The sequence below is a fragment of the Lonchura striata genome, chromosome 1A (genome assembly GCF_050655825.1).
Source record: "Lonchura striata isolate lonStrDom1 chromosome 1A, ASM5065582v1, whole genome shotgun sequence".
NCBI lineage: Eukaryota > Metazoa > Chordata > Aves > Passeriformes > Estrildidae > Lonchura > Lonchura striata.
The window spans coordinates 62,005,162-62,029,299 of record NC_140741.1 but is presented as its reverse complement, the minus strand read 5'-3'; the positions used below and the strand labels follow the sequence as shown (position 1 = coordinate 62,029,299).

General features: G+C 37.8%; 1 protein-coding gene across 1 annotated transcript; it reads right to left on the bottom strand.

Moving 5' to 3' along the window:
• Positions 1–1,770: 1,770 nt before the first annotated feature.
• REDIC1 (regulator of DNA class I crossover intermediates 1) lies at positions 1,771–18,404 on the bottom strand. The gene is made up of 8 exons (XM_085569750.1): positions 18,382–18,404; positions 16,536–16,575; positions 14,321–14,456; positions 6,289–6,361; positions 5,584–5,644; positions 4,938–4,998; positions 4,164–4,246; positions 1,771–3,628 (listed from the first exon to the last, which is right to left on the bottom strand). The coding sequence occupies exons 1-8, from the start codon at positions 18,402–18,404 to the stop codon at positions 3,011–3,013; spliced, it is 1,095 nt and encodes a 364-aa protein (XP_085425876.1). The 3' UTR covers positions 1,771–3,010.
• Positions 18,405–24,138: the final 5,734 nt, after the last annotated feature.

Sequence of the window (24,138 nt, the reverse complement as noted above, 5' to 3'; positions counted from 1 at the left end):
TAAAAATGTGTATTTCCATGGCCTCCCTGGAGGCCCAGCACACTGCCAGTAAGAATGCCATGGATGAAAAAGGGGTGCCTGTGCCTAAGCTGTTGCCTCAGAGAAAGCTGGTGGTGCCTGAGTGCATTTAGTGAGATGACAGCCATTACTGTAGACTACAAATATTAATGGATTAATAGCATCAGCTGCTGAATTATCAGCTGAAGAAAGCAGTTTGAGGTTACTACTTGCTACTAAACCAAACTCAGCTCTTCCCTGAAGTCACAAAAAAATCAAGGGGAAGAAAGCACCCAAGCAGAGGGGCAGACTGGTGCTGAGCTGAGGAGAAAGCACAAGCCTCTTTAATTGCAATAATAGTAATGTAACTTCTTTAGAATATTTGTCTAGTGGCTAAAAAGAGCATGCAGCCTTAGTTGTCATCATTGCCAGCACACAAACCACCACAAAGATAGTTTTCTTTCTTCTGATTGCTTTGCAATTAGAGGTAAAAATGGGAATGTAATTTGAATTTATATACACTCATCCAAAGTTTTTGGAACATGATTATCTACAGTGATTGATATCCCAAGTGGGGAATTACTGCATTAGAGACATATATACAGCTCTTATGTACAGCCAGTCAGAGGATGAGTTTCTGATACTGAGCAGTGGAATTTCAGTGCAGTCCAGGCTGAAACATGGCCGGAACCGGACAGATTGTGAGATCTTCTGTATCAGTGGCTGAAGTGAAAATAAGCAATACACACTGAGAGGCTTTTATAGATGATAAATATGAGCAATAACTTAATAAAGAGCATTTGAAACCCTGCACACATACATCCATATGGTGCAACTGTCCCTCTGATCTGGAGTATCTTCCTGAATGTGGGTAGCTCACTTCAGTGTAAAACTAACCACGGCTTAAAAGTCCCAGCAACAATGCCACCATCAGAGACATCAGGAGCAGAACTTCCACTGCAAGTTAATGGCAATTCATCTCTGAGTCACCAGCACCTCTCTCATCCAGACACCAAAGAACTCTTTGGCCATGAGGCAATTTTACATCTGCTGGGGTAATGAAACCCCTCTAGTCTAAAGCATACAGTGCTGGAGGTTTTAGCTATTATGTGCCACTCTCTGGCCTCTGGCACAGTGTATTGCAGGCTGGCAGGCCAAGTGCCTTGGGGACACATCAGCTGTGGGGGAGGCTGGAAGCTGGACACACACCACTGGAAAGACTGGCAGGTGTGTACCAGGTGTGAGGGACTGTTGGGAAAGCAACATTCAAGCCAGCATGGGCCACTGCTGTCAATCTGAATTGACTTTGTCATACTGAGTGAAAAACTATGCTTTAGAAACCATGGGTAACAGCTGAGCTTTCAGAAAATCATAGCTGTTATTCAAATAAATTATATCTCCTGTGAAGAAGATGAATATTGCAACTTAAAAAAAATTAGGGAGTTTGCTTTGACAACAAATTGAGGCAACCTAAAAAAGAAAATCTGCTTATGTCAAGCCTTAGGAAGTGGGCAGTGAATTGGCTAAGTGATAGTTATATGGTTTAGAAGTCTGGCTGTGCAAACCACTTCCTATGTATGCAATTTATACATATAAAAGACAATACTATTTTCTTCCAAGTACAGAACAGCCCACTGAAATTTATGAGCTGCTATTTTAAAAAATAGCACTGCCATAAACCTACAAACTGTTGAGCAATGTAGACCTTCTTTTAAAAATGGCTCTTAGCTTAAAAAAAAAAGAAAAAAAAAAAAAGGAAAAAAAAAAAAAAAAAAGAGGCAGCAGCAAAATAGCCACTAGTTTGATGATGAGAACAGAGACAGAGAATGGTGACAAGTCTCATCCAGGCTGAGTGCCACTCACCCCTTCTACAAAGCATTAAAAAACCCCTGACCTGGAGGGAATAAGGACAGTGAATCTTTTAACAGCAGATGCCAAGGGGAAAGCACAACATATTAAACTTACAGAGGCAAATCTCCTGTTCTGTTTGAGGAAGTCACATCACAGCTTTTGCTGAAGCCCAGTTTATGAAGAAGAGGAACCCTGCATGCAGCCAGGTGGCTAATGCCAGCACACCATATACACAGCAGCACAGCATATACAGTATGCCAGCACAGCATATACCATAGGTATACGTATATATATGTACACACACAGGTTTATATATATATATATATATATATACATACACATAGTTAAGATAGAGAGATATCTGTATAGAAGTGAAGGTGTATGGAACTGTAAGTAGATGTTGGTATCAGTGAGTTTCCCTGACACCTTTACCAGGAACTTTTTAGAAGGCAAGAATATAACCTAGAAATAGTATTATCTGAAACTTTTATTTGTTGTGATTTGTAGCTTCACACAAATACTGAAATGAAGATGCAAGTAGTTGAGATTTTCAGTTCGCAGGCAGAATACAGAAACACATGGAAGATTTTTTTAGATTAACAGCCAGAAAATAAATGAATGCTGTAGAAAGAAAATTGAGTATTTAAAAAATGTAATAAATTAGCTCTTTTAAAATTACATTCTATTCTATTCTATGTGTGCAGATGTACATTTTCTGTTTCCCATGTTTGTGTTTAGTATGAACACATGACAAAGGCAAGTTTTTCTGTTAAAACAGGTGAGAATCAGACAATGGCTCAGAGCCACACTAAATATTTTTTGAAGTAGAACAACATCTTCCCATTACCTTAAAAGAAATAGTCAATCAATTTAAACTAAAGAATCCTACAGATATATGGTGAGGAAACCAATATAATTCCTAATGTTTTTATTTACCAGGATATTGTAAAATCCTTTGTTAATAGTTGGATATCTATAGAAACCCATACTTTGAAACAGCAGTGGGTAGACAGACACCCCTAATTATTGATAGATAAAGCAAACAAACAGTAAAAGTATATTTTGCCTAACCATGCTAGAAAAATCAGAATATGCTGGGTGAATGAAATACACTGAAGAACAGGATGAAACTATTGTGTTCCTAACATAGCATTACAGTTGATCACTGCTTATCTCTCTCCTTCATTTTATCAATGTAGTTCAGCACCTCTAGAGTCCTCCTGCCAGCCAAACTCAGGTACTCGGTCTCAGAAGAGAAGGCGTCTGTCCCGGCCGCGCGGCCGGAGCCCGCGGGCTGCGGCGCCTCCTGCGCCGGCCGTTCGTGCTCTCCTGCGGGGCCGGCAGAGCGGGGAGGAGAGAGCTCGCCTGGGCTGCGGGCAGCTGGGAGGGCTCCGCCACAGCTGCACACCCCCAGGGTGCCACACTGGGTGCCCACATCCACTTTCTCTACGGTCACAGAGCCCTCGGTCTGCGACCAAGCATCGCACCTGGTGCTGCTAGTGACATGCTCCCTCTTAAAGGCAGGGTGTGATGGGCCCTGAGACAGAGCTGTGTCGGTTTTATTTTCTTCCTCTGTGGCACAAAAATCAGAGTCCTTCTCCTGAAGATTGTTTGCTTCTTTTCTACCCAAAGTACTTCTGGGCTTCATAGCCACACTTTGGGTGTGAGAGCTCTTGGTGGCCTCTCTGCTTGCTGAGGCTGAGAATAGCTTGGTACCATGTGTCTTCAAGGATGGTTCATTCAGATATTCCATCCTTTTGGCTTTGTCTTCCTCTTCAGACTGTTTGAACAGAATTGTGCAATTGTAACTGTTCAAATAGTTCAGTAACTACGGACTAAAGTAATGACTTGCTAATGGCTAAGTGAAATAAACATAAAGGCCAGAACGGTCTGCCTTTGGTTGTTTGCAGATTTTTTCATTCCTTCTCCAAGGATGGCTCTTGGTGAAGAGAAGGTGGCCAATGCAGACCTCCACTCTCACATAAAATTTATAATTATACACCATGGCATTTTTGTGTTCAAGAATGACTGAAAACACAGTGTGTCAAATCATTCTGCTTTACATACAGGAAGCACAGAACATTGCTTAGCCTCTTTCCACAGTCATGCTATGTAATTCCACAAGGCCAGTCATTATCAAGAGAAGAGACCACAAGTCTGTCAAACTACTTATGAAAATTTACAGCTCATAATTTCTTGTCCTCATCACACATGAAGTTATCTCATACAAAACAAAACAAGATTCCAGCTACATCCACTCGGGCACAGAGATATGATTCAAATAAAGCCCTGCCAGCCCACAAGGATTTACTCACTGTGTCAGGACTAGAGCTCAAATAGCTCTCAGTCTGCCTTGGAGCGTAACTGTGAGACTGGCTGCTGAGTGGTGACTCCATATCTTGAAAAATTAGATGGAAAAGAAAGAAAAGGTTACTCACTGAACAATCCCCTAAGATCCAACTCTCAAGTACAGCATATAGAATTAAACATTACTATTTCTGATGCAGTTTTAAGATACTGTATGATGAACAAAATGTTAGCAAGGTCAATCTAGTTCTTAGTGATAATTCTTCTCACATCTTAACAGAGATTGTGAGATGGATCCCCCAAAGCCTCAGCTGTACTGTTAATCAGCTTCAGAACTGTGCTACCCAAAAGGAGGAGGGATTCTAGAGCACAACCTGCAAGAGAGCGCAGCAGACTCCATGTGCACATTGGCTGCCATACAAGTTATCTATTTCTCTCTTGGAGGCCTCTGAAATGCAGCCAGCACAGCTGACCCTACAGCTACTGAGGGAGTAGGAAGGATGTAGGATTGCCTCGCTTACTCCCCTCTCTCTGCCCACGTGTGGAGTGACAGCATACAGTCTAGTGGAAGAGAATATCTCTTCAAGGAAAAGCAAGCACAGCTAATTCTTAGTTACCTGGTAATGCTAGTTGTCTTTTTACAGTGCTGTGTGAATCAGAAATACAAGCCCTTATCAAAGTTAACATCCTAAAAAGTCATTCTCCCTGGCTTTAAAAGTAATTGTTTCAGTTTCACATGTGGAGAAAACATTTTTAAGTGATAATATATAAATAGTACTAACCTATCTCATGAAGATATGAACTCAGTCCAAACTTATACCCTTTCTCTTGTGCTGCTGTGAACTGCTAAAAATAGTAAGTAAAGTAAATAAGTAAAAAATAAAAGGTATTAATAGTGAGGGTTCAGCTGGATCAGCATCTCAGGTTAAGAGAGGAATATTCAGTTTCTGTATTACATAAAGGAGTCACTGCACTGTACCACAAATCATTTTAAGAGGTATTTTTACCCCTGAGTAGCACCATATATGACTTCTATAGGCTTCTACAGGCAAGACATCTGAAACAATTTTTATATGTATACTGGCACAAAGTTCCTTTATAATACTGAAGCATCCTGCAGATAATGTCTGGGCATTGTGCGCAGTACCTGATACTAAGTGTTGATGGGTAACTTACACAATGTCTTTCAGGCATCAGCCAAAGTGTGAATGAGACCATGTGAACTGTGGACCTGTCTATCTGAGACACGTCACTAGCAGCAGTTCTTTCTGAATTCCATATATAAACCATGATGGAAAAGAAGCTTCCATCATAGTTAATTCAGTGAAGCTATATTCAGTTTCTAACTGTTGTGGACAATCCTTCTCCACCTCAAATGAATCATGCAAACAGTGGGTTTAACAAAAAATACGTATTTTTAAAAGTTACCTCTTCAAATACAAAGACATGGTTCTGATTCCAGGCTGTTTCTTTCAAAGACCTTTCATCACTGAGAAATGAAAACACAAGTTCTCTAGTAAGTGATTTTTCCCCAAAATTTTTATTTTCTTTCTGAGTTAAAGTCCTTACTGGTGACTTTTCAATATTTATTCTGTCTTCAGTAGCCATTAAATGCTTCCCACTACTGAGATCACTGGACTTATCTCTGAACCTGAGATTTAACACCAAGAATATGTTTTTCATAAACTTTGTTTCAGTTGAAATGCAAAATGGAATTGAAGCAATGACAGGATATAGTGCTGTTTTGTAAAAGGGAAGGTGCTATGTATCAGTCTTTGAAAAACATGTCTTTAGTAAAACAGAGCACTCACATAGCCCAGTAAGCTGGCTCTGTAGCCAATGGAATGAGACAGAGTATATTAAAGGACAAGCCAGATCAACAGCTTAACTTCAGGATCTTCAAATTTCAAATTTCTGTGTGCTTATTATGGGAGGATACACAGAGGCATAATGGGCTTTTCTGTGCATAGATTTATTCACATTGTATAGTACTATTTTAAATAAGTAAACTTGAGTCCTTGGTAATACTGGTTAGAATGTTGCCTTCTTGTGCTCTTAGCAGGATTTCTCCAATTCAGCAAAGTCTCTGCAGTTATCGCTGATTAATAGATTGGTAATTTCCATGACACTCACCTTTTTTTTCTTGAATAACTCTGCACATTCTCCTTTAAGCTATTCTGCTGATCATGGTGATAAGCAAATACCTCTAAAATTAAAAAAAAAAACCCTTGATTTTGAAATGCAACAGAATAAACACAATTTATATAAAAGTTTCTGTCAAATTTTTAAAATAATTTACATAGTTGGATTTTAAATTATGTGGCTGCATTCTGAATATTCATGATATTTTCAGTTGGGGCAGATACATCTCTGGTTATAAGAACATATGTCTTTAAAAGGAGAAAAAAACCCAGAATATATGTCCTTAAAATACGACACACACCTATTTTTTCAATGTTTGCTCTTCTTTCTTTCTTTTCACAGGGCAGGAAGTAGTGCTGCCCTTCGTGACAGTTCTGCCGGTGTGTTTTATGAAGTGCTCTTGTGTCCTTGTAGCTTGTACTTGACACATTGTTGCTTTTAAAGAAAACCTGTTCTGGAGCTGTGAAAATGCCTTCAAGGGGTCTGTCCACAGAATCTTCTTTTGCATTGATTGCAGGATAAACCCTTCTAGTGTCGCAAGAATTAGTTCTGTTGGTAATTTGATTTTGAACATCAGGAACAGTGAAAAAAATGTCATTATTGCTTTGGTTAAAAAAAGGATAAAAATGCTTTGTAGAAGGATTATTTTGTATTGGCTGACTCTCATCTTCAAATAGTGCCAAAAAGGAAAAACCACTTCCATCTTTCAGTTCTGCAGTTTCTTTTACAGTATCAAATATTGGTTCTTTGATTCCTTCACTGTTTTCTGGTTCATTACTGCCTATTATCACTGGATTTTTTCTAGCAGAATTCAAGTAGTCTGGCCTGGGGGTAGGCAATGAGGTATAATAAGGGTAGAAGAAAAACATTTTGCTGAGTACACAAACAAGCAAAATACTGTTAATAGAACACCTTATGATAATTTGATTATAAAAATAGAAAAAACTTCACTGCTCATTACACTTGATTTTGTCCTAAATATACAGTATTTCAACTGAAAAATTGTGTATTTTATTATGTTTTATATCTGCTTTATGGTAATATTGATTTAAAAGGGGTTCTATTTCTTAATGTCTCCAAATATACAAAGTCATGGAGCACATCCTCCTGGACAGAGAATTGTGATTTATAAAATCAGCCACAGTATGTCACTGCTGCTCCACCAGCTGACCAAAGGCAGCCACATCAGGGAGAAAAAGAGGAAGATAGTTTCTTCCATTCATAAAAGTAGTTTACTTAAGACTATATTTCTCTTCCATACTGAAAGCCCATAACAAGTGACTTTCATTTGTACTTGAAATAAGTAATCCTGATTCAGCACAGAGTTTTTCTGTTCAACTGTCAGGAGGCCAGTCAGACATTTTGTTATGCCACTACTTCCCTACCCCACTTCTGAGAGTAGTTGTTTTGAAGATTTTAGCATGTGAGCATCATGGACATGAAAACCATGACGCTTTCACTTACTTGGCTATTAATCTAGCATTTTCACTGGTTTGTTTTCCAGGCTGGATCTGCTGACTGACCTTTCAGAAAGTCTGAGCAGAAAGTTGAGATTCTTCTGAAGGACAGAGATCTGGCAAAAAAGGCCGTTCAAAAAAAGGCTCTTTCTTTAAAACGTTCTGAGCAAGGCTATCAATAGAACTTGAAACTGAAATGTAGTACAGGAAACTCTTACTGGAGAAAATGCCTGGGGTGTTTTGATCAGCAAACCTGGAATTGGATAAAGATTCTGTGGAACTTAAATGAGAAACTAGTTTTCTCTAATTACAGAAACCTCACCAGGACAGTTTTAGAAGGCTAAACACACTAGAGTTTATTACAGAGGATACTTGGATAGATCTACATGAGGAAGGTAAAACCATTTTGTGAAGCAATTCAGAGAGTCTTTCTCAACTCCAGCTGAATATTTTGTTATGCAAAATAAAATTTAAGAGTAGATGAGGAAATATGACATGAAAGCTTTTAATTAATATTTAATAACTTTGAGGTGCTACAGGTCTCAGAATTATGCACATCGATTACATCAATTACTGATGATTACATCATCAGTATGTTAAATTAAACAATTGTATAAATTGACATCCTACTTTTCACATACAGTGAAAGAAACTCCCTTCACAGAAGAATTGTGATCTCTTGAGGAATAAGAATTTATGACTACAATGGATGAAAACAAAATGAGGACAATACAAAGAAATAGATCTGAAGAACAGCTGGAAAAGAAATGTTGTTAGTGACCCATGAATGGGTAGAAGATGAGAGGATGTGACATAAGCAGATAAGTGCAGGCCTGATAGCTGGTGGAGAAATGAGAGATGTAGATGACATAAGGTTATATAGGGCTCAGTGTAAATATATTATTTGGGAATTCGCTCAGATGTACGGCAAGGTGAATACCATGCTCATTTTAGGTTTTGCTGGAGAAATCCAGGAGAAGTCACAAGAAAAGTAGAAGTTTAAGGGGCTGATGTGTTTAGTTATTATTTGTCCAGTGATTTTAAAGGTCACTTGACTCCCCAAGCAAACAGGCCGCAGACACTTCAGGAACAGCAAAATACTGTATGGCCTTTTTATGTCTCTATCCAGCCTAAGCTAGAGATGGATAGGAACTTTCAGCCAAATGGCAGGCTTATGGAATAGAAGGAGTAAAGTAAGATTAGCTACGTAGGACTTCTGGGTCCAAGGGAGAGCCTCTGGAGAGAAAATTAAATAAAATGTTCAGTACAAATGAGTCTGGTCCTAAACCATCTGTGATTGAAAGATTTTTAATCAGCATATACAAAAAGAAATCTATTCTTGATTTCTATCCATTCTTTTAAAAACAAAGTGTATATTCCCATACAAGTATTATTGAATCAATTATAGGGAAAAAAAGAAAACTAGATCACATATGAAAGAGAAGGAAAAGAAAATGCTTTTTTCCTGGAATCCCTAGTATAAATAATGCAGGTGCAGAGGCTCAATTCTATTGCATCATGATTGTCAGAAAAGCACTTGCAACGCTGCCCGGAACTAATAACACCTGGGGCAGCTGCCCCCTCCTCATGGCCTCTTAGTAAATCTGTGCTATCATTCAGGGTGAATTAAGCAACACTATAATGTCTGTGACATTGCAAAAAATAGATCATGGTTCCAAGTGCCTACCCACAATTCAGATTTTGCTGCTTTTCAGCAAATTTAGATAGCTTTGTATGTTTAGTATTTCCATTTGATTTCAATTTCTATTTGAAAAACTGTCAGTGAAAAAAACAAGTAACAATAAGGTTCCGAGTATTTTAGTATTTTTCTTAATTAAACCTGACTGTTATTTTCCTCATTAATGTAAAATCACTGCCTACCTATTAAATGGCTTGAACAGCTCCTGAGGCACTGTATCAGACTTCCTGAAAATACACTGGCTTGGAGGTTTTGTATTCCAAGGGTCTTGATCGAAGCTGTTGCCTGGCTGAGAAAACAGTAGAAGCTGTCAAACTGTGAATATACATAATTGTTGCAGTCTTTAAAACTTTCAACTTGGGTTTGCAAACAATATACATATTTTCCCACTATTTTTATTTATTTATATTTTTACAGCAGAAGCCCAAACCTCTTTACAGCCCAATTGTTGCCAAACAAAATTTAGCCAACAGAACTAAATTTTGAGCATGACAGTAACAGACAGTTTTTTCTCATCCCATTGTCCATTCATCTGGTTCATAGCTGCCCATTTTGGTTACTAGAATCCCATAGGAAACTTCATCAAAAGCCTTCCTAAAGTCAAGGTAAATAATGCCTGCTGTTCCCTCCAATTCCCAGAGCTACTAATTCCATCACAGAAAGCAATTGTGTTCACCAGGTAGAGTATGACCTTGGAAAATCCGTGGCTGTTTGCAGACACCTTCTTGTTCCTCATGTACCTTGGAATTGCCTCTGGGAGCTTAGCCCCTTAATCCTTCCAGGGACAGAGGTGAGATGATGCTTCCCCCGTTCATGCTTACATTTTTGCACATGGACATAACGTTTGTGTATTTCTTCTCACTGGGAAGCTTCTCTGATTACCACAGCCTTAAATGGTGATAAATATCTGCCTTGCAGTGATGTCATCCAACACCCTGAATATACTAGGTTGAACTCTGTCCAGTCTCATCTATTTCTATATTGTCCAGGTCACAATGGATTCTCTAACTTGCTCCTTCCCTACTGGTTCATTCAACTCCCCGCAACTCCTGACTGCATTTTAAGATGAGCCAGAGAGCAAATCTTGTCTGAAAAACTTGAAGCAAAGTAGTCTTGGAGTACCTCAGGCTTTTCCATGTCATTTTTCACTAGGTCTCAACTCTATTTGGCAGTGGACAGCGTTTTCCTTGATTTCCTTTCTTTGATGACAACTTGCAGAAGTCCTCCTTGCTGTTCTTCTCACCCATTGTGATTCTCAGCTCTGACCATCCTAATGCCATCCCTCCAAGCTGAGGAGATGCTTCTGTCTTCTTCCTGCATTGCCCATCCCTCCTTGCACTCTTCCTCTTTGCATTTGACTTCAGTCAGGGATTCCCTGATTCTGCCAAACTGGCTTCCAGAGTTTAATAATTCTCTTGCACATAGAGGTGGACTGTCCTTGTGTTTTGAAAACATATTTCTTGAGCTTCTTTGTTCTTCAGGTCAGATTCCTGTGAGTTTCAGCCTACTCATTCCCTGAACAACCCAACATCTCCCCTTCTGAAACTCTTAGAGCATTTCTTCCTCGTTTACCTCAAGACTTCAGAATACCACTGAAGACCATTGCTTCTGAGTGGTTTCATAATACCATTGGTGAAACACATTTTTTTTTTTATTATTTCCATTGAATAATATAATTGCTAAAAAAGCATATTATATTTGCTATCACTTTTCTAAGGATGGTTCTTTTAAGAATCACAAAGTTAACAAAACCAAAAAATAGTAATATGCATCAGAACAAATAACTTTCAACTGTTTTTTAAAAGTAAAGAGTTAAACAGCAGAACACTGAAAATACTGTAAGAACTGTGTTAATCACTGAGACATTAAAAGATAAAAAATTAGGTCATGGGATCACCTGGGATCATGCAACACTCAGTTACACTATGTTTAAGAAAGCTGTATTTCTAATTATAATATATTTCAGGTTTCTTTAACCAAATTTATAACCCAGAAACAAAAGAAATCCACTGGTAGGTGATTCTCTATTCTCTTCAGATAACAGCAACACTGAGAGTTCAGTGAACAAAAGCTCAAGTTGAACTTGAGGACAATAAAATAAATATATTTGTATATACATAATATTCACTGCCAACAGCCTACAAAAAATGTTGATCAACCATAATTGCCATCACCATTACACTAGTTTTACACACCAAATAAATGAAATTTAGTTTAAAGTAATTCCATGGTAGCAAAACATTAACCAAACCTGGTTTTGCATCTTCTTTTCAAAGATTTGTTCCCAATTGTTGCCCATTAGCTTTGTGTTGAAATTTTCTTCTGAAAGCTGTGTACAGTTAGAGAGCTGAAAACCAGAGGAGGACAACAGACAAGCACTAAATACTCTTGCCATGTTTTCTTCGTTTTCCATACTAGAATCAACATAGCCTAATTCCATTACTTGTGACAACTAGACAAAACATAACAAAGAGATTTTTTTATTTATCTAAAACTATTTTGATTTAAGCATAAAGTTCACAGTAATCAAGCCATTCCATATTTTTCACATCTCTGCACATAAACCACAAAGAAAAGAAAATTTTCTATATTCTGATATGACTTTTCACTAAAAACTTAAGGCAATAAGGGCTTATTTCAGGGAAACATGTAAGTAATTACATAATTTGAAGCATGCAGACAAATGTTATCCTGATGAGAGATGAATATAAACACATCTTTAGCTTTTTTTCAATTAATATATAAGACGTAGCATGAAAATAGTTTATCAATATAGTCTTAAAGAGCGAGAAGACTCCATGTATTTAATGAGATTTGTCCACTCTTTGAAAAATCACTTAAAAATACAGTAATTACTGCACATTTTTAGTCTTATATCTTAAGAACAATAAACTTACCTTATGCTGGTATTTTACTCTTTCTGAGAGATGCTGTCTTCTGCTGTCCAAAACTTGTTTTTGTAACCTTGTTAAATGAATAAAAACAGCCTATGAAATACAAGATCCAAAAGATTAAAATATTCTGAGTATTAATTTCAAAATAACTTAGGAATATATTTCCACACATCTTAAAACAGCCTGGCTTTTAGGCAGTTATGAGCAGCCTATCTGTGAGTCGGTCACTTTAGGGTGTCCAAAGCTGGATGGGAAAACAGTGTAAGTGGGTAATACTGTTTGAATAACCTGCTTCTTGAGATAAACTTAATATAAGTACCTGACATGAGTACAGACACATAACCTTCTAAAAAAATATCTCAACTTCATGTGCAGTTTTTTATTCAGAATTCATTAATTACTCCTTCACAAAAAGAGTATCACTGGAATAACAGGAGTGGTTGTGAAACTTCCCTGTTTACAATGGTATGTTTTCTTAATACCCCAAATGTTGTGACTATAATGAAATACCTCTCCCAAAACCTCACTATTGCATAACTATTGCCTATTTTATACAAGTACCTGCTCTGAAGATCATCTAAGTTTGATTTATGTTGTGTACGTAGAGGTGACCTGGGGAGCTCTAAGTTATGTCTCTTTATAGTTTTTCTTTCATCTTCAATGATATCAATGTGGACTGGCTTCCTCACGTTCTCTGCAATGAATGTATTTGTTATGTCAATGCTGGGCTTGGAGAAAGTTTTTAGGTTCCTGAATTTTCATTAGAGTACAAAAGCTGTTGTTTTATATTTCTTAATATATTTAAAGCCATATTTGTTTCTTTCTTTGCTACTAACAATACAAAAACTCTATTCTAAATGGCACAATAGTATAAAATTATTGAGTCAGTCACTATGTGTGTACAGTCTCTGTTGCCTTTCCTCAGTCATCTTCTACTCTTCTGAGCATAGCACAAAAAGCATTCCATAATCTGGTTTATGAATATGTCACAGATTACAAGAATCATAGAATCACATTTAGGTTAAAGAAGACCTTTAAGATCGTCAAATTCAGCCATTAAACCAGCACTGCCATGTCCACCATTAAACCATATCCTTAAGTACCACATGTACACTTAAGAGCTAGGACTCAAGTTTTAGTGATGTTTCTTAAGAAGTTTAATAATGGATTTTAAGAAAGATAATCTGGGTAGAACTGACAAGACTATTCCAAATGCTTCCAAAGTTATGAAAAAGGAAATGAATGGGAAATGGACCCACTCAACAGCAAAGCGGAAAATAAGTGAATGTGGGGTTAAATTAATTAATAGAATGGAGAAGGTAGTAAGTGTGTGCTGTGGTTTAGAAACAGTATTCTCCAATTTAGTGTTCCCACTGAAACACTTCAAACCATGTGCCACTTGCTCCTTCTCCTTTCCATCTCCCTCTCCTTTTCCTTCTTCCTCTCCCCATCACTCTGCAGAGTATGGAGAGGAGAATTGGAAGTAAAAAAGGTAGAGATCACGGGTTGAGATAAGAACAACAGCAATGAAATAAGAAATTATATTCATAACAGAGTGATGATTCACAAGCAGGTGTTCACCACAGGAAGCACAACATTCCCCGGCCACTGGCTTCCCAGTGCCCTGCTGGATGGGACTCCTTCCCCTGTGCATGATGTGAGGAGGTGCAGAATCACCTCAGGGTCCTGGCCAGGCCCGTCCTACTGCAAACATTCACCCTGGCCTGGCCTGGAACCAGGACACTGCATAAGGCTTTAAAGGTGAAGTAGGTAGGAGCCAAAGTTCTTTGATTCCTTTTATACCCGGATTCTTTATTCAGCCATCATTTTTGTATTAACATACAATTTTTTACTTTAAAAATAAAACAACATTTACTTGAGGGTTAAGTTGTAAATGGAAGAACAAGAACTAAATAACAGCAGTAATAGCTAAGAATAACTACTTCTGATGTGTCAGAATACCCAAAACTCACCAGTGTTGTCTTTTTTGGTTGATAGCTGGTTAACCACATACAGATTAAGAAGATCCAAACTGACAGCTGAACTTTTAGGAGATGATACTTCCAGGAGCTTCATGTTTGACTTAAGTTTCTTTCTTTCAAAGTATTCCTTAATTTTTTAAAGGACAGAATAACTTTTTGATAGAAGCTTCAACAACACATTACCAGTATAGGTAATTCTTTTGAAATTAGCAAGCAAGACTTAGAAACTATTCCTAATATAAAAGCACACGTTTAAGTATCTCTGAATTCTCACACCTCAGTTGCTCTGAATTTATTTTTATTGCCTTGAAAAATAATGCAAATACAACTTGGTCATATTCAAAATGAATAATTGTTATCTTGATGCCAAAAATTTAGTCCTTAAATGCTCACTTCTCAATTTTGTGTACAACCACTAAAAATATTTCTTAAAATAAAAGATTCCAAATGTGGCAAGGACAAAGTCCTAAAAAAATTGAAAGGGTCTTTTCAGGAAGCATATAAGATAAGCAAATCTTATATTAAGCAAATCAGCAAGATTACATACACTAGATGTGCCATCTATAATGACACAAAGAGTTTATTGTTCTCCAAATTTGGCTCTCTTGACAAAGAAAATAGTCTTCTGACAAAAAAAGAAAAAGGCAGAGGAAAAAGTAAAAAAGAAAGTCTCTACAATTCAAAAAATCCAGAAAGAATTTTTGTTACAAGGAATAAAAAGAGATATGATTGACACTTTAAATATATCAGGATAAGAATACAGGAAACAAGCCTCTCCATTTTGCAGAGACTATTAATAACCATCCTAAAATCATTAAGTATAGCAGATGAATAAATAAACCCAGTAAGATTTTTTTTCTAAACAAAAGAAGGATATTGAAAACTGAAGGCTATGCCAAAACAAAAAATAGCATTGGCTTTTCTTCTGAAATGTAATCCCTGTCATGATAGCAGGTTGCATGTAACTAATATACCTGTTTGGTATGTTATAGCTAACATGTTGGTAACTAACTTTTAGTATAATTTATTATTATCTTTAGCTTCCCAGGATGATATTATCTATGGAAAATATCTGTTCTTCAGTTAAGACTAATATCTTCGGTAAGGTAAAATCATCCTGTATACAAATCAACACTTCAAACTTCATGTTACTTTAGGGTCCACACCCCCAAAATGTAACCAGTTCCCTTCAGTGTTTTTTCCCCAACATCTCTAAATTACTAAATTACTAATAATTGTATAAGGGCAATTAGAAAATTACCACTGTGTTTAGCAATTTAGTACTACATTAATAAAAACAATCCTGTCTTTTCCTGTTTTCCCTCTCCACTGAAACTAATTACATAGTTGTAATATAAATTATGTGCCTTAGGCCAGTAATCCCTGAGAAAACAGAGAGCTCACAGGCCTCCAGGAAACTGGAAAAGCGATGAGGACAAGCTGCTGATTGGTCCCACATTTCCATATATAAATGTTTTAATTTGAGTAATTGTCTCTGTACAGTCAGCCTGCTTTTTCCTCTACCTCTATATGTCTGTGCACCTGCTCTGGGTATTGGAGTTATCAGCTTCAGTTGTGGAGCATCCCTATACAGCTTCATTCTTCCCTGCTGCTGAGGAGGAAACTGACTCCACTTATCACGGTTATAGCCTTTTTCTCTTACTGTTTTCTTTCTCTTTCCTGTTTGAAATCTCTTCTGCTATACCAGGGATATGTTTGATTTCCTTATTTCACTTTCAAATTCAAAATACAAATAAGCTGTCCTCCTTTTGCAAATGCCAGAAGAAGGACTTTAATGAGCCTAACATATTTTTACATGGCCTAGAAGAATCACTGTGTATGTGTGCATTGGGCCATCTGACCACATGTTATCACCTGAGGCTTCAAGCAACCCCTTGTGTCCCCACATACCAACACAACATGGTAACAGAAGTAATCCAGGAGAACTAAAACTGGACACAGGCTAATTCATTCATTCATTCATTCATTCATTCATTCATTCATTCATTCATTCACTCCTTCTCTTCTTGTAATTCAGTTTAATAAATCTAGAATAAGACTTCTCCCCTAAAAGTCAGGGAAACACATTGTAACTCTTTAGCTTCTGTTTTGAATCTCACTCCAAATGCTTTGAAAGTTTTACCTAAGTGAACCCACTAAAGTTTTACGTAACAATACAAAATCCAATATGGCCACAATGGTTTACCTTTTGTTTTCTCCTTTCTTGCTTTAATATGATTCTGCTTCTGTAAAATGCAAATAATTATAATTTTAATTGCAAAAGTATAATCTTGAGTCATGGCTTGAATTAGTCATCAATGGTTCTGAGGTTTTACGATACAATACGTTAATGTTATATATTATGTAATGTTATGTTACATGTTATGCTATGTTATGTTTGTTATGTTCTAGTGGATCAAACCTTCAGGTAGTAAAGTCAACATATGTCTGTTGAAGTAATTTTGACTGATCCCAGTTTACTCCAGTAGGGTTAAGGCCACATACAATATTAGGCTACCAAACACATTTAACATAAAAAAAGAAAACAGAAAAAGCTTTTAGTCATTTGACTTGTAATGCACATTTCATCAATTTGTAATTCCTTAAAACTTAAGGAATTAACTTATATTGTCAATATATTATTTTCTGTTCATTTTCTTTGTCTTGCTGCAACATAGCTACAAAACTGTATTAGCAAACAAAAGGAGCAATATATGAACTTTTATATTTTGGGACTTTCCAGAATATTTGGGACCGTTTGTAAAATAGGAAAGCAAACTAGATTTACACTACAAGTTGCTGTTGTTTGTGCAATACAGGAGACAGTTATACCTCCAACTTCTTGTCTCATCTGTCAAATATAGTCTTATGTGAAATGCCTATAGGACTTGGTGTATAAAACTGGAAGTTGGGGTCACTGTTCAATGAGCAGAGTGAGCCTGGCTGCAGTCGTTAGGTCAGTAAGATTAGGACTACTTGTGAGGGTTAAAAATATGGAATTGCCTTTTGCTTAAAGTTAGAGCAAACTTTCCAAACACATGCATATAACATTCAACCTTGCAGTGGGAGGAACTCAGTGATGAGTAGTTTTTCTGACTTCTAAAATATAAACCCCAGATTCACCCAAGAAACCCTGATAGATATGAACAGCAGCAGCAAGCAGCAGGTTGATTTGTATTTGCTAAATGTGTGCAGTACTCCTATACACTGGGTTTTCTTATAGAGGGTATGGGAGACAGGCATTTAGGACAAAGCTTAGGTTGTTTTTTTGGGCATATTTCCATGTGAAACTCTCCCTTCCTCCTGCTTCACAGAGGCAACATTCAGAAAACTCAATTTGCTGGGAAGACTCTCAGATGGGTAAAGTGTTAGTTTGATTCTGCATAGAGCCTGGATGATTACAAAGCTGTGCTCAGCAATGCTGCTTCCCAATGTCTGACAAAATCTGTAGGGTTTACATTTCTAGTAGATTGGCAGAGGACACAGCACCCAAAGAAAGAGAACATAATCTTTTTTCTTTCTTTATCATTACAACTCAGTTTGTAGTACTTTACTATTTCAGTGAATATCAATACCTGTGCATCCTTTTCCCCAAAGGGTAACCACTGCTTTTTGTGAGGGTGTGAGAAAGCCTCATCCAGCCCCTGTCTGCGAGGGACACTGAGCCCAGACGTGACCCCGCGCCTGGGCGGGGAGGGCAGCCGCGCCGCCTCGCAGCCTGGCTCAGGAGGGGCCTGGGGCTGCCACACACCACGGCCTGCCTGAAACACACACACCGTGGCACTGCTGCTCCACGGAGAGACCACAAACACCACGTTCGGTCACAAACACCACGGCTATGCGCAGTTTGTGAGGGGAAATGAGGCCTGAAACACACCCCATGGCTGTGCTCAGTTTGTGAGGGGACACCGTGGCTGCCACACACAACATGGCAGTGCCTGGTTTGTGAGGGGCCATCAGGGCTGTTAAACACACCATGGCGGCGCCCAGTCTGTGAGGGACACTGACACAGCACGGAGCTGTTTCTGTCGCCTTTGAAGAGTTTCACTTACCGACTGCCACCCACCCAGTTCATGTTGGGCTGCTGAGGAGCAGGGAGGGAGGGCTGCCCTGGGCGCCGCTGGCACTGCGGGTAGAGGCGATGGCTGCCCCTGGGTTCGCAGCCCCCAGCAGGGCCACGGGCCCTTCTGCCGGGCCTCCCGCTCCCTGCGAGCACCAGGACAGCTGCTGTCCGTGCCCCGGCTGGCAGAGGAGGAACTGGTGGTACAGCGATTGGCAGACAAAGGGAAAGGATGCAGAAAGCCAAGCAAGGCAGCTGATGGGGAAGAGGCGATGCTCTGGTTGCTGCTGCCCTTCTTCTACCCCTGGTGTTTCCATATAGGCTGCTGCCAAAGCCATCGCCCTTTCCCAAGGGAGTCACGAACATCTTGTTGTCCCAAGTGAATTGATTTGTCTTTCAGGTCCAGCTCATCTCTGCTACAACCACTGTAATTTTTAGATCAAGAGAGCACTTTCCATCCTGCTCTTTCTCAGGTATTTTAGGGGCAACAGGGGAAGCAATAAGCATTTTCTACAGGCAGATGTTGTTGCCTTTGGTCCCGCTTGATGAGCTGTTGTGTGTAAATGTGACTAACTCTCGAGGAGGGATGGAGAGCCACTTGGGGAATCTCAGCAGCAGCACAGCTCCACTCGCTCCCTTCCCTATAACTCACTTCCATCGTCTCACCAAGTGAAGTGACAAAACATCATAAAAATTCTACATGAATCTTTTCCTGTGGTGTTTCTTTCCTGAGTTATCTTTAGCCTAACATTTTTCAGGGTACTGAAATTTGATTAGCATTAGTACGACAATGTAAGGAGTGTTAAGAGTAGATATTAGGAGTTTAAAATTAAAAATTTGCCAAGATGTTTCTCCTTCTAATACTTATATTTTGGCTAGGCTGTTTATAGAATCTGATAAGTATGCATAATTGTTTCTTGGAACAACACTAGATTAAAATTATCATGATAAATTATATCTATATTTTAAGTCTATGTTTCTTACAGATATGACAGATGACAGAATGAAAATTTATTTAATTTCTTCACTTCAAATAATAATTTTTATTTTCAATTCCATCTAGTGTAAATGTTGAACTTGCTAATATATGTCTAAGATGTAGTTTCATGTAAAACCTAATCAAATCCCTTTAAAATGTTTTTTTTTTTTAATATATATTTTATATGGCACCCTTACTCTTATTTTTTCACAGTATTGTCTATATTTAAAGGAAAAAAAAGTGGGATTTTCTTTGTTTTTGACTTATTTGATATGGAAGTTAGCAGTTATTTGTAGAATCCAGGAGAAGTTACATGGCAGCTTCAATTATTTATTTTTTAATATAATAAATCTTCTCCTCCTCAAATTATTTCTTGCAAATAAACCTAATGACCTTTCAAGCAGTCATAAAATAAAACACCAGTTCCTTTTTGAGGAGGGCGAAGTAAAAAATTAAATAAGAGCTGAGATGCCTATGATTACATTTCCAGTGTTTGCATATTTTGCCTTGACTGTCAACATTTTAAATATTTCAAATAATTTATCTGAATTTCTGAATGATGGCAAAATTTCAAAGAGTTTTATGACATAATTATTAATTTTTAAAAGGTCATGAGAATGAGTTTCATAGAGCTTAGTTGATTCTTTGAGAAGTGAAACAACTATAGAACAAAGAGCCTTCCTCTATTTGTCAGAGACTAAAGTTTAAAGATTTCCCGTTTTTCTAACTTTTATAGCCACTCTTCAGAATAACTATATCTCATGTTCCTTTGTTAAGAAAGTGTTATACAGGATCTTCTTCAGAACAGCTTTCCAACCTTCAGCACCTGAATTTTCCTCTCTGACATACTTCTTCATTATCAGATCAGCTCTAGATATAAGAGATAATTCAAAGCAGCCCAAAGCAGTCTAAGAAAGCATTTCTTCAGGGAGGCTGGTGTTGAAATGTTGACTGTGCAACTTTTGGCACCCACCTTTGAGTAGGTCCTTACAGAACTCCTGTATAATCAAATAAGAGAGATGGAGGTCTTCTGATGGGTGACTCAAGCATTTATGTTATGCCCCTACTCTATGTCCCAACACACCCAGAGAGGAAGCAGCTAATTTAGACAATGAAACCGTGAATTCAAAGTGTGTGCCAACCCTGTCTGCAGCATTATTGCACCCTGAGGGTTTGAAGATGCTTCATTCCCTAAACATGTTCCCTTGAGTGGACAGACACTGCTTATGTAAAATCATACTCACCAGAGACAGCGAGAGAGAAACAGAAGACGCATTTACAAGAAATTTCTTAGAACTAACTGCATATATTTCTCATGTTTCTTAATGAATCTTCCTCTTTCCAGCAACTGTCCTACTCTAGAGCTCATTATAAAGGAATTACTAAAAAGATGAATGTTAAGTAAAAAACCCGAAACAAACCCAAACTAGTGACTCTCACAGTTAAGTTTAAATATTTTACAACATTTGTGATTTTTTAAAATGTTAATTTAACATGCTTTAACCTTGATTTTTTGTTTGATCTTGATTTTTTAAAATGTTAATTTAACATGCTTTAACCTTGATTTTTTGTTTGATCTTGATATCCATCATTAGGTAACTAAATCCATCTGTAGAAAACTGCATAAAAGATATAGGGAAACTAAAATGCTTTCCCATCTCTATCCAGGCTGAGAATTTCTGGCACTTTTAAATACCAGGATACACTTATTTAGATCCTTAAATATTGACCTAATTATTTTATGCTAGGAATGCATGACTAAAAAAAGCTTGACTCTGTTCCAAGTTGAAGAATTTCTATGGCAAATGCAGTGCTTAAACTTTGTTTACAGAGTTGCATGGCTTTCCTCCAGGTCTTCCATCGCCGCCTTCCATACTCAATGCCATTGCCTTCCTTGAGAGATCAGCTTATGGAGAAATAAAGCAATGCTGACCTTGTGGTGTTTTATAGTAACCTGGTTGATGGTTTTGCTCCAAAGAGTACTTTTTAAAAGATGACTGCGAAATTGCAAAATCATGACAGAGTCTGAGGAAGTTCAAAACAGAAGACAAAGCTTTATTTAAAAACAAAGTTTCCCCTTTTAAAAGTAGTTCCTCTTGAAAGACAGATCTCTCTTTCAATTAATTTAATGAAAAGTCCTTCCCCTATTCACCTTTGAAAGGTGGAGAGATAGAAGATTGTAGCGAGGCTAAATAGTTTCCAAACACAGCAAACTGGCCAGTCCAGGGAGAAGCACCTAATCTACCTAGGTCAAAATTCAATGCTCAGCTGGGAAGAACATGGGATTGGATCCATGTGGGAACTACCAGCCAGGACAGCACTACTGACAACAGTAGGTTGACACATTACTATATGAAGCAGATGCCATTCTTAGGTGGTATTATTTGCATGGAATAATTTTTTAATAGAATGAACTCTCAAGACAAAGTGCCAGCCTTGGCTTGATGGAGAACAGTGTATGAGATCTATAACATAGTCTTATGCTGATAAACCTCACTTTACAAAAACAGTATTTCTATAGAGATTAACAAAGACCAAAGGATCCTCTGCAGATGTGCCAAACTCCAGTTAGGGAACAGGGTCAAAAGCAAATAAGGAGAGCGAGATAATTAAATTCTTGTAAGTGACTAGGAAAAAGCTGAAGGATACCAGACTTGACTTAAAGAGACAGTCTTAAGGATAGCAAAAAGATGACAGGGGGGATAACGAACTCAGAGAAAAATACAAATACAACAGGCCAGAAAAAATTGGGAAACAACTAGGCAAAGTAAGCAAACCACTACATATTTTTTCTTCACATCGACTAGGAGCAAAATCTTTCTAAAAAGTCTAAAGGGACAATTGATGGCCAAGGAACAACACAAGCGTTCAGAAGAGACATGGATGTTACGGAAAAGTAAAGTTAGGCTTTTTGCATCAGTATTCATTGATGAGGAAACTGGGGAGAACTTTATGCAGGAATCCTTCCTGGGGAACTCAGTGACAATCTGTCCAAAGTGAAAATAGCAGCAGGCGAGGTCAAAATGATCTTATAAAGGCAGACTGAGGAGCAGCAAAGCACGAGAACTAAATGGTATTCAATGAAGAGCTTGGTAATGCAGCACTGTGGAAAGGACCACTTGAATTTGGAGACATCTTGGAAACCAGAGGATAGCAAATGTAACATAATTTAAAAAATAAGAATTTTGTGGCAATCTGGAAAGCTCACTTCTGCACAAAAGAAAAAAAAAAAAAAAAAAAAAAAAAAGATTTCCATATAGGCCAGAATGTGAAAAGCCAGTGGAACTTCTAAAGACGGAAGGTTGCTGTAGAACACATGTAGAAAAGAGTGATTGCTGCTGTCTTGATGGATTTAATTAAGGCTGTTGACAACATCTGTTATTGAAGGTTTTAAGAAAATAAAGAACTTGTGAAATAATGGGGAAGGTACTGCCATTGAATAAAATGCAAAAGGGAGGGAAGAGACTATCTAGTTCTTATTTTCATGCACTCAAGCACTGGAGACTGATATGGAACAGAGGCTGACAAACTCCTGAATGGTATGGGGAAGTTGTGGGGTGAGGGAAGAGGGGTAGAGAGTGAGCAACAGTGAACTCTGTTGTTGAATGCCTCTTCCACAACAAGCACAGGCAGACATAAAGTGGAGCTTGTGGGAGCCATTGTCAAAGTAAGCAGAAAGGAGTGTTTCTTCACATATTAAACATCAAGTCTGAGGAATGGCCTTGTCAGATGTTCCTATTTATGTAAGTGTTTACAGGATTTCAAAAGAGACTGAACAAGTAATTTTAAGAGTAATTGTAAAGAATGTTTAATAGAAAAACTTCCCAGTCTCACAAAATTCTCACAGCTTAAAATGGCAGAGATCGGGAGAGTTTGAAGCTGCAGCATCTCATTAAATTGCAATTTTTTTCTCTCCTGGGTATCTGCTTAGAGCAATTGCTAGAGACAGAATACTGTGCTGGGTGAAGCACTGGCCTCTTTGTTTTTGGTTTTTTGGGGTTTTTTTTAATATTTAGAAGTCTCCCAAATAAGAGTTAATAAGTAAACTGCAGTAGATGATATTTTTGTTGTCATACTGAGCAGCTGCAAACCCTCAAATAAATCCTTGAGTCAAGACAAAAGGATGGCAGCAGACCCCATGTTTGGGACTAAAATAATGGTTTTTCTGGATTTATTCCTGCCTTCACTTTTACAAAGTAGAAAACTGACTCTGTGGTGGGCAGTGACAGTATCACCATTGTAAAGTGACACCAGCTACATGATTTTACCACTAATGTCTGTATTCTTGCACTTGGCATGTAGCTTGTTTAAAAAATTTACAATGCACTTGAGAAAAGGTTTAATAAGGTAGCATTAGAATTTTCTTCACATGATCTGAGAATATAAAGCTTTGCAGATTTAAAACAAAAGCTGAAAAACATACTTAATGTACTTGAGACTTCTGAAGGCATAAAACACACATCCTGGTTCAGCTGAATTATCTGTATGATAATGTATGTATGTATGGAATAAGTTTAACAAGAAAAAGAAATCTAGATATTTAAGGCTTAGCTATTAAAGCCTAAATATTAAAGTGAAATTCCTTGTCTGAGAACATCACTTGACAGTTTTCCATGCCTGGAGCAGCTGACATTGACCTCCACCCCGCCTTATTTCCCTCTCCCTCTCACTTTGTAAAGGGAAAATAACTTGTTTATATTTCTTTCTAGAGCTGCATTCTCTCTAGAACACCACTGTTCTCAGAAGTCAGAACTGTTAGTGATTGATCTG